Here is a 19,372-nt window from a genome sequence, read left to right as displayed (position 1 = left end):
TCACATTTTGGTCATGACAGTTTAGTTTTGGTGGTGCTTGCTCCTAACCTGATTTTCAAGTTTCAAATAAAAGACAAACGGTGGTGGGAAGCAGTTTATGCAAAAATGAAAGAAGTCGTTTTCATATCATACTCAGTAACTAAAATAAACAAAGCTCAAATGATATTCTTCTGAACAGCACAAGAAGGATCTCTTTGCTGCTTTGCAATTTTTAATTAAATGATGAAATGATGAAACTTCTTCTGAGTTCTTCTTCAGATCTACCAAGAAAGAAAAAAAACAACAACCTGGAGAAAATAATCTGCTAACTAGCTACAGTCACACTTGAAATATGGTGGTAAATAAAATGTTACAGGGTCATACTTGGTACAGCTATGAAATATGCAGCAAACAACTTTCAGTGCTAATATACAAAATAGGTTTCACAAACATTTTTCCATGTGAAACCCATCTAATTATTGCCCTGATTAGAGGCTAATCCTTATGCGCCTGTCTGTGGTGCTTTTTAGAGGCACTCAGCTGTACATAACTTTGCAGTGATTACTGTTATCACAGGGTTCAAAGTGCGTAATACCATTAAAACCCATAAAATGGACTACATATGACGAAGCTATCACAGCGGCTTTCACTTATTAGTTCTTGTTTCATCATCGTCTGGCTGCAGCTTATTGTAAAGCACTGAAAAAGGACATAACGTTTCTCATATATGGGTTATCGAAAAAGAATAAGCTGTGAGATGCTCACACAAACAAGAATGTACTGTGTCAGTTTACTTCTTGACATTTTTAAATATATATTCCCAAAGCTTCATAATTGACAAGGTGTTTTGTGTTTTTTTATTTTTTGTCTGGTACCTTTAGCTTCCCTGCTTTTCACATCTTTCTTAATAAGATTTTGTAGAGAGAAAACACCCAAAGGTCTCAAAAGGAACAATCAGCTGAGATTACATTCCACAAAAAATACAAACAACTCAGTCAGAAAATGCTTATTCATTTATTAAAAAGAAAAAACTGAAATGTTTCAGCTCAGTGTTGAAGGCTCTACTGAGCACCAGAGCAATATAGTATTGCTCTGGTATTATTAATGACAATGTCAAAAACAGGCTGTTAATATGAACCTCGGCTTATTTAAGTACCATACTATGTTGATCGTAGTGTTTGTTCTCAAACTCCTCCTAAACAACTGGTTCAATCTTAATTAAGCCTAGGCTATAGACTACCAAAGGTAACAAAATGTTTAACATCTATTCTGTGATTCATTAAAATATTTGCTCCAAATAAAAACTATTATTTTTTTCTGCCAGTTCACAAACATATGTAGTTTTTGAACCAAATGCAAAATTTGTATATTCATATGCACGTTACACGTACATTTTAACAGTCATGAGTAGGGATGGGTACCGGTGTCCGGTGCCATCATGGCACCGGTTCTGACATAAACGGTAGTAACCAGACCGAAAAGCAGCGCACATTTCGGTGCTTTATTTCGGTGCTTTTTTTTCCTGAGCTGTGATACACTTCTAGCCAATCATTTTACGTTTCTGAGGATAGTAGGCAGGTCCAGGTACGTGCGTTCTTTTAGAGCAGAGCTACAGATTAAAAATGCCCAAGGCGAAGTGGTCAAAAGTCTGGCTGTACTTCACAGCAAAATATACAAACTCAGCAGCCTGCAACAAGTGCTTTAAGCTGATACTGTGATACTGTCAAAGGAGGTAACACCTCAAATCCGATGAAACACCTGGCGACGCATAGCGTTTTTTTTTAAAGCCCAGAAATGCGCCGTATGATAGCTTGCTGCGAGACCTCACACCGAGCACATCTACTGCGGGTGTGGTGCCTGTTATCGGACCCAGAGTTAGCAATATCCCCCAAAAACCCGAAGAGGAGAGTCCTGGCCCCTAGCCCTGCCAGTGTAGCAGAAATGATGACGGATGATGATGGCAGCAGCAGCCGTTCTTCTCTGCGTGAGTAGCTTAATGTTGTTCGTGTGTAATTTACGTTGAGTAGGCTAACCACGTTATTACATTAATGCATGTAAGGTGAACTAGCAAACCTCATCATAGCTACATGCGGCTGTCTTCCTGTTTGATGGCAGATACTCCCTTCACCCTGGCCAAAAAGGCTAAAATGACCAAAGAAAAAGTGGAAAACAGTTAAACATGAGAGGTTTTGGACAAAGTTTGTGTTTTTTCCATTGATTAAGCACTGCTTCCAGCCAAGAGTGATACCATATATGCCCCATAGCTGCAGAAAAGGCTAACATTGTTATCTTTTTACAAAAAAACAGCTGAACATGAGAGGTTTTTGGACCAATTTTGTGTTCTCCATTCTTTAAGCACCGGTTTGAGCACCGTTTGAGCACCGTTTGAGCACCGGCACCGTTTCAAAAGTACCGATTTGACACCGGTATCGGATAAAACCTAAACGATACTCATCCCTAGTTATGAGTAGAGTTTAACTTTTAACACTTGGCTAGCTGTATTTCCTATCTGTTGTGCCTTTACCATTCTACACAGTTAACTGAGAGTGAAATCATAATCATCTGTAGTAGGGCTGAACGATTATGGAAAATAATCTAATTGCGATTTTTTGCCCCAATATTGCGATTGCGATGCGATATGCAATTATTTTTTAAGGTCTTTGTCTTCTGTATTATTAAACAAAGACAAGCAATACATCATATAGTATGGCCAATACTATATTACATTAATTTTAAACTGTTCTTTCCTGGAAGACAGACCTCTGTTATGATGACATGAGGTGATGCATGAATTGATGACTGACATTTTTATTTAACTTCTTCAATCACAACAGTATATTTGAACATACACAATAGTTTATTTTTAGCTTACAAACATCTGAGCATAAAGTGGTGACAAGGAACCCTGGTGTAAACATTAAAATGAAAGTCAGTACAATGTGCAGATTGCAGAAATATACATAAAAAAAATCTGTGGCTTTACCACACTCAGTTTTTCGACATCTGTGAACTACTAGACAGTCATTCAATTAAAAAATAATATTAAATAAATAAAACTAATAAAATTGGAAATTGGACGGTCTAGCCTTCTGATTAGCGTCACCGCTGTCTCGGTGGAGTTTAATAAACTCGGCCGTCTGCTTCTTGCTATCTAAAATATAACCAGACACTGGTGTAAATTCTCGACTGTCTCATACTTCTGTTTAATAAGTTTTCTGTTTGACGTTTAGTCAGCTGTGTGAAAACCAAGGAGGAACCCACCCGGGGGATTAATAAAGTTTTATTTTATCTAATCTAATAACTTTAATCTCAGCCAAACCGATTTACTCACGAACAAACAAAACACTGAAAAAAGCCCAACAATAACATTTTTAGGTTGTCTAAGTGACTTATATATTACGTTTAACCTGAGCAGCGAAACGCCGCGGTGATCTGAAAATGATGTGCCGGGAGTTGTGCCGTTCTCGGTCGCATCAGTAACCCTCGAGCTCCCGGCTAGCTGTCGAGCTGGTGGGTAGCAGACGCCTCTGAAAACGTCGAAGCACTTTTGCAAATATGCGATATCTTGATAAACCGAGCAGATATTTGATGTTTACACAACTACTTTCTCGCCTGAAAATATGTTAAAAGTTTATTTTGTGACCCAGAAAGATTAGTATGAGTAATTTTAAAAATTAGTAGCGGCCGCCATTGCTGGAAACTGGAGTTTGGCTGGGCCGCGCTATGAATTCTGGGATATGGTAGTAATTTGGACAGCCTTCGGCGCGTCGCTGTGACGTAATCGGTCTACAAATGCGGCCTCAGGAGGATGCAGCCCATGAATTTGGACATGTCCAGAGTATAATCACAGCCTTTGCGGTTAGAAAATTGCACTTGATCATGTCGCGATATTATCGCAAATGCGATATATCGTTCAGCCCTAATCTGTAGCAGTAATTTAGTAGTATGTTATTACTACTAAATTACTGCTAGTTATTTAGGGTTATGATTTATAGGCATATCAACATTTACAAATAGTCAGCCCCATTTTAATAATTGTTAGTTAAGTGTCATTAAGTGTCATTAAGTAATTAATGTAACTACCAGCGAATGCTGTTTGCCATGAATTAGGCAGCTAATACTGCCTGTATTTAGTTACTTTCCATTATACAATAAATATATAGAGTACAAGAGGAAGACTAAAAAACATATATATTTATTATTCTTTCGTAAAATTTTTATAAACAACCATTTTTTTCATCTCACAATATACAGTGGTTCAAAGAACAACAAGATAAATTAACCATACATGTCTGACAATGAGCAAACAAGAGCTGCAGGCCCACTAGTTGGTCTAAAATTACCTCTTACTTGCATCTGACCATCAAGTAGAACTATATAGACGGAGCTGTTTTTTTGTTCACCTCGTGAATATCAATGCAAAGTCTGCTGTTCACTCTATGTCGATTCCTTTTTCTGGTACCAACTCCTGCAAACACCTGTTTCTTTAGCAGCTTAACAGTGATGAACTGTAACGAGATCCTTCACAAAGTAAAAGTACCACCTTCAGAATACTAAAACAAAAGTTCAGCATTAAGTAGAATAGAAAAACAGACCTGTCAGCATTATGGCTGTACCTAACAACTCAATTACTCTGGTGCTTATTTGTTAATTTACTGACTTCAGTAACTGTTTACCATAAATAAATAAATCACACCTTATACATTATGATTTTGTCAAAGAATATTGCAGAATATTGCGAAATCAGACTCAAGACCATATGCCACAGTTTGTGAGGTCTTACCAAGCTGCTATGCAAGCACTGTCACTCCTCACCACTGACAATAACTCTCCTTGACAACAACTGCTAATAGCCATTTTGGTTTCCCAATAGCCAGAGGTCGCATTATATTAGTGTGTAACTGGCAATAATGTGCACACCAACCACTAGAAAGTCTTGCTTTGACTCTTTGTGGCTTGATCTCAATTAGATCCTTACCAAATTTGAACAATGCATTATTAATTAATTACCTTTGGACACAGCTATAGCCCTAAGGCAAACTGCTCAAAACCTGAATTTAGAGGTCACTGTCCTATTTAATTCCAATAACAAGTGTTTAACATTAAAGCCAAATGTCAGACGCTCCACTATACAACATAAAAAATCATTTTCAGGTTCAGACCAGGAGAAGAATTTCCCTCCTGACAGTGAGCTGATTTGGTTCCTCTATGCAGCAGCTGTTCAGCAAACCTGCCTGTCCCTCACTATGCTCTCTGTTGGGTGGATGTCACATATTAAAGTTGTGACTACCCAGGCATAATATTGGATTTTAACATATTTATATGGGCTGCAGAAAGACAAAATAACTATATATGAAATATTTCCTATGCATGTTTTCAACATAGCCTGTTAAAAAAAGAGTATTTGTGATTAATAGTACAACTTACCTGTTCCATGTTGAATTTATTCAGATTTATGAACAGATTTATCAAATTATCAGTATTGCTGGTAATTTCTTTTTCACTGAAGAAAAACAACAGGAATCATAGACAGATGTGATGAGCTACCCGCACCGAGCATCTTTAAACAATAAAGCTGCAATTAACAATCATCCTCCTTACTGATCATTAACTAACAGTTTCAATATTTTGGTTATATAATACCAACTAACTGAGAAAAAATGTTCATCAGAGTTACAGCCATATCATTTAACACAGGGAGGTCACACCAATGTCTTGTGGTATGGTGTCAAACAGTCTGGAGTTGACCTTGAAGTATATGTAAAGGTAAATATTAAAATACTTAGATCTAGCAAGTTTCATTAGGTTTCATTAGGTTGGGCAAGTCCAAAGCTCAGGCTCCAAAAACTAAGTGCACAGTCCTTGAAGGCTATTGATGTAGCACTTTTCCCCTGATTAAAGAAACACTGCTGATTGTCTGACCAACGAGACTTTGGTCAAATGAGAGTGTATCGACCAAACAATCGTCCAATGTGCCAGTCAGCCCTGACGTACAGCCCTTAAACTTACACAATTCACTGTATGTGAATAGGAAATCTCCACAGGGGGACACACACTACATGTATGAGTTGACACTTAATAAATTAGCAGTTAAGATAACAAGCAGCACTTGAGAGTGCATGCATGAACAAGAACTTCTCTGTCTTGTTGTCGGCCAATCAATCTCTGTGTCTTTTGCTTCGTTACGATTACCACCAACTGTGCATGTTTTGCAGTCATTATGCTTCATTTCGATAAATCGCTTGAGAAATAGAAAAAAAATACTAGATAAGGTTTCCGTGCGATGTCCTCCAACTCCTCGAACACATACACAGAGTGGATCAATAGCAGCCTCCTCCCCCATCTTACATAATAAACACCAAGGCCTAAACAGCAAAACAGCTTCCATTCCACCTGTGCGGCCTGCAGCAATAGATTATTTTATCCTCGTGGAGAGAGAGAGACAGAAGGAAGAGAGAATCCAACACCAAAAAGAAGACGAACGATACTGGAAGAACAAACACCAAAAAAACGAAAAGCAAAAAGAAGCAAAACAGACAGGACGCCAGAGAGAGAGAGACAGAGAGTGAGAAAAACCACATTCTACCCCGCTTGGTTCACATTTCAAAGCTCTGAAGGATGTTTTTGAGGTAAAACTCCAGCAAAATGCATCTTTTCACAAAGACAAAATACCATTCTGACTGGGCAGAAGCACAAACTGAGCAGAAAGAGAAAAACGCACAACGCCTCTGGCAATTATATCTGCGCCTTATCCTATATGTTGACTGTTTTATACCTTTAACTCTCCACATTCATAGTAGAACTGTAGTAGAGTAGGGATCATGGCATGACTGAGCTCTTTACAACAACCTCATTGACTCACCAAAAAAGAGCCATATTAGCGCTCATGTGGGTTTATGTGTGTGCGCTTTTGAACAAAAAAGCTAGAAAAGATGTACTTTACTTTTATACACACACACACACACACACACAGACTGACACACAGGTGATTATCTTCCATTAGGGAACTTTTGTTGTTTCTTTTAAACTGCCACCTCTTCGGCTTTGAGAAAGAAACACTTAGGCGTGATAGAGGGTTAGCATCAGTCTAACACACATACACACACACAAAAACAATGTGCACGGGCAGCAACACATACTGTATGTACTCTGTAGTCCTGTCAAGACCAGAATCTCTTTCACATACCAAGCATGCACACAGAAACAGTTAGATACACACACAAACTCTCTTGCAGTCCAACACACACACACACACACATACAGCGAACAAAGTGTCAGGTGGCAGTGGAAACGTGGTGATTTGTTCCTCCTGACAGACAGGAAATAAGGGAGTCGACCAGGGACCTCACTTCCTCTAACACCTGACTAACCTGACATCTATCAGACAACCCCCCATACACACATGTATTCACACTGTCCAATGTTTGGTCTACTCTAAAACGCACACACACACACAGATTCACCATCCCCCCAGAATTCAAATGTGGCATTAAATACTTGTGAGCAGAGAAAGAACATGTGCATAACAAGCATTACATGTACATTTTAAATTGTATCAAAATCCCCAGGTTGCAAGCTAAAGTAATGAAAGGTGCAATAACGCCTCTGGTAACAAACAGCCTCTAATACAAATTGCTTCTACTGTTCTTAAAATATTGCTTTTTTTTTCTTAGCTCCAAGCAAAGGTTGCCACAGAAATGTGAGACCATCAGTGGAAGATGATGAAAAATGGAAAATAACGGCATAATATTGGTGATGCTGTCACTAGAGTAAAAAAATAATAAAATAAATTAAAAAACATGAATAGCGAGTGCAGCACTGACAATGATCATCATTTAGATGAGCCTTCTAATCTACCCTCTCCTCATTACTCCAAGGTTAAGCAAATTTCCATGTCCGCTTTTGCTGTTTGACACTGATGAGAGGGAAGGACTTTAGTGTGTACTTGAGGATGGAAGTTTGTGCATCAAACTGCATGCTAATCTATTTGATTTGGGTTTTGACATCATGCTCTGAACCTTCCCAGCCCACAGCCCACCATATAATGTCCTATCTCTGACCTCAATTCACTTAAGCATGCCCAGTGGACCAATCAGCACCAAGTACCGGCTTAGCAGAGCCAATGGCATGTGTCATATCAAACCTAATCACACACTGATAGATCCACTAAGTGGGTCAGCTTTGTGGTGAAAGTCTTTTCCCGGCATAGGACGAAGGAAGCAGCTTCAAAGTTCATGGTTAGAAGGAAAACTTTTGCGTTCCACTTTATTTTTTATACTTGAGAGAAGAGCAGTGGTTTAACAGCTGGCATGCTGGAGTCAGATTTAAGCCTGGAAAGGCTGTATTTTTCACACTATATTGAACCAACAATGCTTTTATAGGTCCAGTTTAATTATATATCTGTTTTTTGATATATGATACATACATTTTTTCTACTCTGGGATATACTTAAAATAGTTATCTCAGGCACACAGCTCTGGTTGCAAGCACAGCAGCTGCTTTTCAAGCCTTTTATTTACAGGAGGCAGCCAATGAGGGAGGGTGGCCGTAAAGGGAAGCGAGCTAAAACAGCTTGTTTTGGACAGATGATGAGCGGCTGAGGCGTTTCACCAAGATAAATAAGGATTATTTTGAACTGTGATTCATAAAACACTACACCCACTAGTATGGAGCTGCTAGCATAACAGCTCTGCGTTCAATTTAGGCTTCTTAAAGACCACTGGCATTGTATACATCAGACCTTCCCAAAGTGTGGGGCCCGCCCCCTAAGGGGGGCGCAGAGCCATGGTTGGGGGGGGGGGGGGGGGGGGGGGGGTACGAAAAGGAAAAAAACAAAACACTTGGACACTGCTAGCACGGGGCGCCCACAAAAACGCAAAACAGGAGATGAAGCATAGCTGAACATGTTTCCAATCCAACTTCATTCTAAGCCAAAGACTATAAAATATGGTGAAGCATATCGTCCCTTTGGTTTCACGTGCACAAGTGCCGAGGTAGGTCTCCCCTGCAAAATTGATTTTCCCTTCGTTGGGAGCACGCGCTGGGCTCTTCAAATCACGGACAAACAGTATCCCACAGTTGTTTATGTTTTTAAACCCATTTTGCACAGAGAGGAATTTTTTTTTAAAAATGTATTGATAGCAATGTTGAATTTTATTACACAGGAAAAAAAAACAACTACACGTAAAATAATCACACCGTGACGCCTCTGCCTTTGTAAATGGATGGACAGTAAATGTAAAACCTGAGGATAGTCAGATTAACAGTAACAGTATTTTGTCTCTATCTGCCATTCTGCAATTCCTCTCATGTAAACAATAACGTGGCGCACAGCATGACGTGAAAAAAGGCACATACCTTTGACGTTGCGTGACGAACTCTGTATTCCTCGTCCACATGTAAACGCAAAAAAGGAGTTTTAAAAAATCTCAGTTTTGGTGATTCCAAACGCTGTTTACGTGTGGACAAAACAGTTGCTTTTCCAAAAATACCCATGTAGATTCGGAGGTAGCGTAAAAGAGTTAGTAGTTTATTTTATCATTATGTCTTTTATTGCAGATTACTTGTATTTGCTTAATTGTTTACTAAATGTTTGAGGTGTGAAATAAACCGCAATGGAGCAAAATATGGGGGTGTATGGTTGGAGGATGTGTTAGTGCATGTGTGTGCAAGCGCAGGGGGGTTTGGGGGGGCAGGAACATTTTTCATGTAAAACAAAGGAGGCCCAGCAAAAAAAGTTTGGGAACCACTGGTATACATTAACGTGTCTTGTACACGTGAACTCCTGCACATTTTCAAACTTTATTCGGCAGTGGTCATGAGTGGTTTGGGTTTGGTATAGAACCTAAAAAAAAAGGCTGCTTTTAGAAAAACCAAGAAATCGTTTTTCATCACTGAACAGCTATATTAAAGATAGTAAAGCCTTCTGGACTCCCTCTGTTATTGATGTAGAATATGATTAACATTTGGAAACACTGCGCATGTGACCTATCCTTGACTTCACCAGAATATACGTAAAGTCTACAATGAGGCTCTGTCTGGATCCATGCTGGAAATGTGAATCAGTCAAACAGCTGTGGAGCAGAACCCACTCCGTGACAGGGAGGCAGAGGTTGGAGGGTGAGGGGGGGGTGAGTTATGAATAAAGAAAGGAGGGTGGAGAGGTGAGCAGATGAGAGATGGAGGTGGGGGTGGGTGGATGGGGGGACAGTAAAATGCTGCCGTCACTTAAACTCTAAAATGAAAGATCGATGAGCTTATTTAAATGTGCTCCCAGAGACACGAGTTGGCTCATATAAACCCCCTCGCATTTATGAGGACGGGTGTGGGCATCGATTGGCGGAGAGAAGAGAGAGAGTGAAAAGGGGAGAGGGGCAGGGGTGGAGGGAGTGGGTTGTAAGGAGGGGGGAGGGGATGGGGGAGATCAGGAGGATCAACCTTGGCTCATGAATTTCATCCTTTTCCTCCTAAAATAAAACGTCCTGATAAATGCTGGGGATAAAGGGGTCGGAACCTGGAAAATCTACAGTCTTCGATTGGCCGCCTGGCACAGCTTATCAAATCAATAAACCCGCACCACCACCACCCTACCCCTTCACCACAACCAGCCTCATCACCAATCTGTTTCACTAATTTCCAATTCACCCCCTTCCACCCCTTAAACCCAGACAGCTGAAAGGGACTGCTGGGCTTGATGGTGGGAAAATTGGGGGGTGTGGTAACTTGGGTGCTGGTGGTGAGACCTTGACATTAATAGGAGGACAGAAGGAGCTGACTCTGCAGCCGCTGGCAGGAGGGAGGGAGGGAGGGAGGGAGAGACCAAGGGAGGGAGGAAGATGGGAGAGTGTGACAACTGGGGAAAGAAGGGAGAGGAGAGCAACTTTTGACATGCACAGAGGTGTTGTCATACCGTCATCATTGATTGAACTGCAGGCAAGGCTTTGTGAGTGACAAGCACGGTGCGCCGCATTCTTCCTCCAAGCCAGCACCGTTTTCTTTTCACCCCTTTTCCTCACCACTCCCTTCTCTCCTTCCTCTACTCCTTCTTACACCACCTCCTTGCCCTCTCAGCCACACTCTTGACTTTCTCACCCTCCCCGCTCCCCTTCTTCACACTCATGCGGGCACTTTTCTTGCACTTAAACCGCTTGCACATATCCTCCATACGTTCACAAATAGCACACCCCCACACTTCTCTTTCACATACACACACGCGCAGACATTCCTAAGACCCCCACCTCTCCTCCTCCTCCTCATTACCCCAAACTCTCAGCCTTACGTTCTGCCCACCACACCATCTGTGATCAAGAGAAAAACTGCATGTCAACACCAGCCTGACCTTTTCCATGCTTTTGTTTCCCCACTCTCACATCCTCCTATGAGGTACATTAAAAAAAAAAATCACATTCATAGCACAACCACTGCAGTTTCTTTCCACTGTGGCGACAAAAGAAAACAACAACAACATATAAATACTTAGAACAAGGCAACCAACCATTTCCACCTTTGGTAAGGGATCAATATCTCATCATATCTGTCTCCTTTCCTGTTGCCATATTCAACAATTACTCCACTCAGCACGCAGCTACAAGTCTCATACTAATCCGGACACCTGCCTAAGCAACAGGGTCAACGCCAAAATGGGATACGGCTTAAATGAACACACTGTGTGAGGCTGCATGTTTGTGTGTGTGTGTGTGTATCTACATGTTTGTGCATTTGTGTGTTTCTGTGCCAAATCAAGAGCTGTAGTTAAGCAGGTCACTGCATAAAAGGGGGATTATCAGTGCCTGGAAACTGTAACACTAAGACACCCCCCCATTCACACACACACACACACATCCTCAATAACTTAATCCTGCGATTTATAGTATGAATAGAAACAATAATAATAATAACAATAATAATAATTAATACACGCACTGCACAAAATACCTAGCCTTTTCTGTCTCTGAACACAAGAATATAATTACCCCCATAAAACCACCCTCTCTTTTCCCCTCCTGCAGATATGGATTAGAACTCCACCAAGTGATAAACTTAATATGTTAAATCACTGTTTTTGCAGTTTAGGGTCTTTATGTCTTCTTGCTCCTGTTCAGCATGATTGCAGTGACAAAGGGGTCTGACAAAGGGGTGTTTATTAAGACAATAGATTTTCTGCTTACATCAACTATGAAAAAAACTAAAGAACCCGCATTAAAAATCTAATGAGAAACATTCTTATTTGCTCTGCATCATCTGTCATTTGAGAGTTCAGCTCATACCTTGGCCGTGCAACATGTGGCAGTTGCTGCCGAGAAGGAGCAGGAGAAATAGAGGCAGACACCGGCTCACTCTCCGGGTCGTCACGGTTCCCATCACCATCTTCTCCCGGCTCCTTGCAGCGGGTCCCTCCACACGCTCCGGAGATCCCGGACAGCTAATTCCCGGCTTCATCCTGCGGGAAAAGGCTCCGCTTCTCTCGCTTTGCTTCTGCAACTCTCAGTCTCTCTCTGCCCTGCGCACGAATGAGAAGAACTGCGAATGGGTGGCGGAGGTGCTGGTGGCGGGGGCAGGCTTCAGCTCTGCCCTTCCTGGGGTAAAGCTGTCACTGCTGACAAACTCCCAACTCTCACTCCGCAACTAGGCAGGCTGTGGGGGTAAGGAGGCTCGGTTAACAGGCAGACTGACTTTCCCTCACTTGTCCGGGGCTTCACGATGTACCGGAGCCGTGATCTCTTAACTGCAGCGGCTGCGGAGTCCGTGTCTTTCCACGACCTGTGATAGTCTACCTCATTTCCATCTGGATTGATCCGACCATCGAGTTAATACATTAGAGAGTGTGTGTGTGTCTGTGTGTTTAGACTTATCGGCTTATTCTCTGCTATCGACTTCAAATCCGCGCTTGTTTTGATGTCTTCACCGGGGATTTGTCCCGCGGGTCATTTAGCCGTTTACACGGCGGTCGCATTAACAGAGAAGCGATAAAACACCTAAGTTATCCATCCGTAGTCTGCCCGTATGGCTGCATGCTCTAAAAATCAATCCAGTAATTGATTGGGTGAATTCCCTTGGATTTAGTCAGCAAACAAAGTGTGGAAAGGGCACCCGAGTCTCTTTCTAAGAGACTCTGTTATCTGAGCAAAACTTAAGATAACAGATATCCAATTTGACACGTTAAACTCGAATGTCCGTGGGTCGAAACTGTGTCCACTCTTCTCCCTCGCACACAAGGACACTCTTTGCCCGCGCGCATACGCCACACAGTCCGGCTAACTTGTGTGGTAATGCGCCGCGGCTCGGATTACTCGGAAAAATGAGACAACAGGTTCACAAAAATAATGGGATTTCAAGTTTCTCGGCAACAACCGAGACTTTTCTCCACCTTAGTACGGGTGCACTGCCGTGGAGGCGCTGCTGCGAGACACCAAAGTGGCAGGTTTTAAGTGAAAGACCAGCCGCTCAGAGCCAGACGGTAACGTTACTCTCGCTGCTGCTACTGCGACACTGGAGCCTTTCGCTGTTTTATCCAGAGTCTTCAACGGTCCCCCCGCGAGCTCGCACGAGCCCGGGAAAAAGCAATACTTCAAATATATGTTTGTTTGTTTTTTATCGCTGTCCATACGTACTCACGAGAGTTTCTATCCTCAGTTTGCGGCGTTTTGTTTTCACCTCGCTGGTTTCTTCCGTGTCGGAACCCGGTTGAGGCTTTGGGAGCCGACTGGGGCGATGCGTCTCCCTCCACTGAACACCTGCCACCCTCCTCTCCTCCGCACAGACTTGGGGGAGAGAGAGTGAGGGCTGTTGGTTAGACTTATCCGAGCAGCTCCTGCGCACCTACTCTTTTATGAGCGCAAATTTATATTGACATTAGTTTGAAATTACTTTTTCACAGCGTTAGCCTCTCTCTTAATCTCTCCGGTAATCTATCCCAAACTCAAAAACTAAACTTCCATTCACTATCATCCGTCGCTGCTGATTGGGAGAGCTCACGGTTCCCGCTGTTCCTATTGGACAGTCCGAACCGAGGGGAGGGACGCACATCCAGCACCCCCAAACATCCCTGCCACACTCACAGATAGACACACACACACGCATATACAAATATATGCAGGTTTTCGCTCTAAACATTTAGTATTTAGTGATTTTATATTATTAGTTTCTTTTTATTACTTATTAGGGAATTTATATAAATGGCTGGGGAGGACTGCAAATGAGAAGGAGCCGCCCAGGGGATTTTTTTTCACCTTGCTAACTTCAAAGGAATTTCGCTATATATTATTTGACAAAAGAGGAGCTCTCAGAAGCACTGCTGGCGGTGCAGCTACATGCACATCACAAAATAACTGCCTGGAGCTATATCTTAGCACTAATGATAACCTAGTTTCGTCCATGGTGAGGGTCATTAAATGGCACATTAATATTAAAGCCTACAACACAGTGACCTTATCTTTTATTGCCTCAATAAATCCTCAGAGACAGACTTTCCATCCCCCGAGTGTCCAAATAGTGTTCCTGCATTGTCAGGTTGTCCCCAATGAGCTCTCCCCTAGAACCTACGCATCGGCTCACTCATTTATCTTTCCATCCAGATTAATTTGGCAATTGTCATCTAATTTTGTTTCCAGTAAAGCGGTTATAATGCTGAATTTAGTCTCCATCAGTAGCTTAATCTGCAGTGCTGAGACTCAGATTTTGTGCTGCATTTCACATTAAAATGCCAAAATTCATACTAATTTATCTGCAGAAGTGGTTTCAACCCCCAAAATGTATTCTTAAAAAGCCAGTTTATGTAACACGAGTTTATAGTCGCTTCTTCACTTAAACTTTTTTTCCTTCTGCCCATAGAAATAGCATCAGGAGAGCAGTGAGAGTGAGCCAAAACAGTATAGCTGTGGTAATGGAGAGGTACAGATTAACTGTGGGTTCACCAGCACAAGCAAACCTCCTTTTGAAATTGTCATTTGACACTTTGTTATGATAAACAAAGAAACTAATTATTACTACTTTAAGTGTAATAATCCGGTTACATTTTATATTACACTTTAAGTATGAAGGGTAATATAGAGGGATTTGCTTTTCGTCCCATTGAATGTCAGTCATTCACTCATTCATTCCATCAGTGCAGATGAGTCACTTCATTTCAGTAACAAATCTTGGTCTCTGGTTGCCACATCACTGCTAGTTTCTTCCGGTTTGTAGTCCACTTTAGAAGTCCAAATCACTATCCTGCCGAACACCCAAAAGTGTGTGAAATGACAGTCCTCTTTGCATGAAGGAGCTCTAAAGCTTTTCTGGCAGCTTGTACTGACTTTACACCTAACCTGGCATAGTAGCAACAGTAAGGCCTTTAACTACTACTTGGCTGTACATGAGGAAAAAAATTAGAACAGCTCCCCTGTGAAATCTTTAATTCTTTCTTCTAAGTTTACAAGGTGCTTAAAAATTCCCCTGCTGCACACCTGGATGACCTGTTGCACACCAATTGGTCGTTGCATCTTTGGATCTCACCTTCCTCATCCGCCCCCTCAGATCTCCAACGATCTCCACACCAGGCAGGCGGCAACATGTTTATAGATAGTGACATACTGCTCTCACATTTTGGATGTCTGCCAGTTGCTATGATACCATCACCATTTTCACAACCTTCAAGCCCGCTCAGACACAGTTATGGCTTTTGTCTCTCTCTGATGAGGTTACTTTCATTTGTTTTTAGGCATGAGTTTTTTCAAGCAGCCTTCCACGTCACATTGTCTGTTGCCCTTGAATTTGAGCAAGTTTTTTATTTTTTGAATGAAGTATATTAACATGCTTCAAATATGGTGATCCCCCGGCTCCCCACTCACCTCTGACCTCCACTTTCATTTAAGACAAGTTCTGACTTCTTTCAGATCTCCAGCGCTATTCCTGTGCAAGCCCATACTTTTAATGAAGCCGTCTTATTTACAGTCTTCGACTATCTGTCCTGTTTCAGCCGAGGTGGGTCATGGATATTGCAGTAATGCTGTTTGAATGAATGTAAGAAGCATTTTAACATGTTTGGCTGCAGGGAAAATATTCTCCAGAACTGATCCGAATCATAAAGTGAAAGAAGGATAGAAAAAAAAAGAACCTGTAAAAGAAAATCTTTGAGGTAATAAGTTGTTTATATTTTTTATCCTCTGGTGTATCAGCCTGAATTTTATTTGACACAAATCTTGTAAAATAAATAAATAAATAAATAAATAAAGGAAAGAAAAGAAAATAAGGATTTTGAAGAAAACTTTCAAAATTATTTTCAGTTGTTCAGTTAAGATACATCCATTAATTACTAACAGCTACTCGTAAAAAGGAACAACTCGCCCACAAGCTACAAACCATAAAAACAAGACTTAATGGGATGGTGATATTTGCAGGCGATCCAGCACCGAGCATTGTACCTGCAATGAATCTCTACTCAAGAAGTAAGTGCTAAGTCTATCTATCTATCACCTATCTATAACCCACGGCAGCAATAAATAATATTTTTATGCACATAAATGTGACCACACAGAGACACACACACCACGCATGCACACACATTTATCTGGTGCACAGACTTGAGTGCTCACAGGTTTTAATTCTGGAGCCAATTTAGCTTCCAATTACCTGGGTATCCAGTACAATTACCACTGCATTTTCTACCCTCAATCTATCTATTGCTCCCTATCACCAAAGCATCCTGTTACAGCTTCTCACCCAGGGAGAAACACATATGATTACAAACACGTACGACACCCTCCCACAAGTTTATGCACACAATATTCATCGTGTAAGGTCACCTAACCTGCAATGTGCACAGACATCTATCTCAAGACATCAAGCTACAGCTGCTCTGCAAAACTCGTGTACACTTCACTTCACCTAGTCACTCCCTTCCTAACATCCACCCAAATACACACACATACACAGTCACACTGAGGTGGCGAGGTGTCCTCCACTGAGGTCTGTGATAGGGACTGAAAGATGACACCAATCTCTGTTGTTCTCTCAGAGGCAAACATTGGGAGGGTCCCCTGTCTCTTTAACACCTGTTTGACAGGGCTAATGACTTCAGTCCCAGCAATCAACGCAGTGGTGTGTGCGCACGCCCGTACCCAAATAGAAAGGCACATACAAGCGCACGCTGAGCTAATGAGCGGTTCCCTGCAGCTCAAGCTGCCACGGTAGAAAGAGATAATGTCAATATTAACTGACCTGTCATAGCAGTGGAGTGCTGGGAGGATGCACACAATGGCAAAGTGGCTGCAGACAGAGACTTTAAAGCTTAGCTGCGGGACACTGACTAACAGCATCAATTGGTTATTCTTGTTGCTTTTAGAGCACTTGTTCCCATCATGACAAAGGTTTTTTGTGTGTGTTTGTGTGTCTGTGTTGTTTTTCCTAAACTGCTATTTCACCAAAATGTAATTGCTGCAGGTTGCTGGATATGAATACAGCTTTATCACAGCTCGTGTGCCACACCCAGTCTGTATTTACATCAATATTACATAGAGCCTCTGTTGAGCACAGAGACATAAAAGGCTAGTGGCCCCTTTGTGTTGAGTCTTCTACTGTAATGTAATGGCAAGGCCAATTTTCAGATAAAGAAGCTCAGCGATTGTGAAGTGAGTTACTGCCTAGTATGTTCATTGTTGCTTGTGTGCTTGCTTTCATTTGTGCACAGGAATCCTCCAGTATCCTTTTCACTGGCCCTTTTTCTTCTGCTTTCTCTTATTTTTGCCACATTTGTGCGAAAAATAATTACAGAGGAAGACACAACATTAAAAGCTAATAAGCCGAATGACTAGAAGTTCACTTTTTTCTAATTGAATTCACTCATAATGGCCACGCTGGCTGCTTCCACAGCCTCTCTATGTGTGGTTTACAGTTTAGTTTCACTGTAGCCCAGGGTGATGCTGTATTCTTGTATTTCAAGCAGACGGAAACCTGATTCTCTCAAACTAGTAGCTCCACCTGTTATCCAAGCTATCTCCTGGGGCAAAACAAGAGGGTGAGGGTGCACCGAGAAGAATAAGCAGGAATGAGGGTGAGCTCAGGATAGCAGGAAGCCTTTCATGTGAAAAAAAGAAAAGGGAGCGGGTAAGGAAATGAAGAGGGAATTGTAAGGAGTTGGGTCACACCTGTTGAGGACTCAAAGAGACAGGGAGGGATATGAGGATAAGTGTAAAACCAGTGGGAGAAAGGGAGGATCGCTGTGGAGAGGGATCACTTTTTAGTGAGTGGAGCAGATAGAAAGGGGTGTGAAAATCACACTCTGGGCTTTCAGGAGTCTTTTATGGAACAAGAATGAAGGAAAGTAAGTGAGAAAGCAGAGCGAGGGTGGCTATTGAAGGAAGAAAAGGGAAAAATATAACCAACCATTTCAGGGTCACCGTATGGACCGGGCAGAGAGAAATCCAAAACGAAAAGCTCATGCTGTGTGCAAGTGGATGAGTGTGCAGGTCTATGATGTTTTTTGTTTGCTTTAGTTTCTTTGTGCATGTGTATGTTTGAGCTCTTAGCTCCTGCTGTGTATCATCCCTGTAGCAACAAAGCGGACGGTTGATCTGGAGCTGGCTTTGTTTCGTGTCAACCAGCTCCTCATGTGTCCGGCCTCACCGCAAGGCCTCGCAGCTGGCCTCAGAGAGCTGCAGTGCATACTTTTGGGATCGCACTCTGAAGCTCTTCCCAGTGCACCTGTAATCACACACAATTATCCAGCATCACACTGTGGTGGAGGAGCAGGCAGAGTGGACATAGTGTACGCCCATGAACTGCACATAAAAGGAAAGCAAACAAAAGGGGAACAGAAAACACGACTCAGACTGTTCTCATAATGTAAAAGGCAAAATCACAGAATCATAAACAACCACTTAATTGGAATTGGCGTGCTTCCGCATTCGTAGACATGTAAGAGCGTGTATTCATGTACATAGTGTTGCAAACAGGGATGCCTGAAGGCACTCACTCCACGCTCTTCCACATGGTGTGGACCGTTACAGAGATCTTAAGAGAGAGTGATGCCATACCCTGAGGGAACCACACCATGAACTTTAATTTCCCACTTTTCCATCCAGCAGTTTCTCTCTTTCTCTTGCCTTCTCTCTACTTCACAGCCCTTTACTTGTCCTCCTCCACACTCTCTTCTTTCCTTATATTTGTTCAATTTCATCTTGATGCAAAATAATTTTTTTTCCTCCTTCTGGCAGCGACAAACCTAGAAAGTAATTCCTTATTTCACTACTTGTTCCTTCCCTCGTCTACATTTTGGGTTAATTTGGCCTAATTTATCATTTAATCAGATACATTACATCATATTAAATTTAAAGAAAAAATCCAACTCAGTTGAATTCACTTCAATTCAAATGGATGTTTTTCTTGAAACAACTGATTTCACAATAACCCACAGCAA

General features: G+C 41.8%; 1 protein-coding gene across 4 annotated transcripts in view; it reads right to left on the bottom strand.

Annotated features, from left to right (window-relative positions):
• The window catches only part of LOC309709152 (protein sidekick-1-like), a 302,493-nt gene extending 288,524 nt beyond the window's left edge, over positions 1 to 13,969 (bottom strand). For 2 of the 4 annotated variants that reach the window (XM_082537647.1, XM_082537650.1), the window contains exon 1: positions 12,246 to 13,969. In XM_082537647.1, coding sequence (XP_082393773.1) covers positions 12,246 to 12,417 — 172 coding nt within the window. In that variant the 5' untranslated portion in view covers positions 12,418 to 13,969. The remainder of the gene's footprint in view (positions 1 to 12,245) is intronic. The other 2 variants (XM_082537648.1, XM_082537649.1) reach the window with 2 other exon arrangements.
• Positions 13,970 to 19,372: the final 5,403 nt, after the last annotated feature.

Source organism: Aulonocara stuartgranti (assembly GCF_965226115.1).
Source record: "Aulonocara stuartgranti genome assembly, chromosome: 6".
Taxonomy (NCBI): Eukaryota; Metazoa; Chordata; class Actinopteri; order Cichliformes; family Cichlidae; genus Aulonocara; species Aulonocara stuartgranti.
The sequence above is the reverse complement of the archived record's forward strand: the minus strand, read 5'-3'. Positions and strand labels throughout refer to the sequence as shown.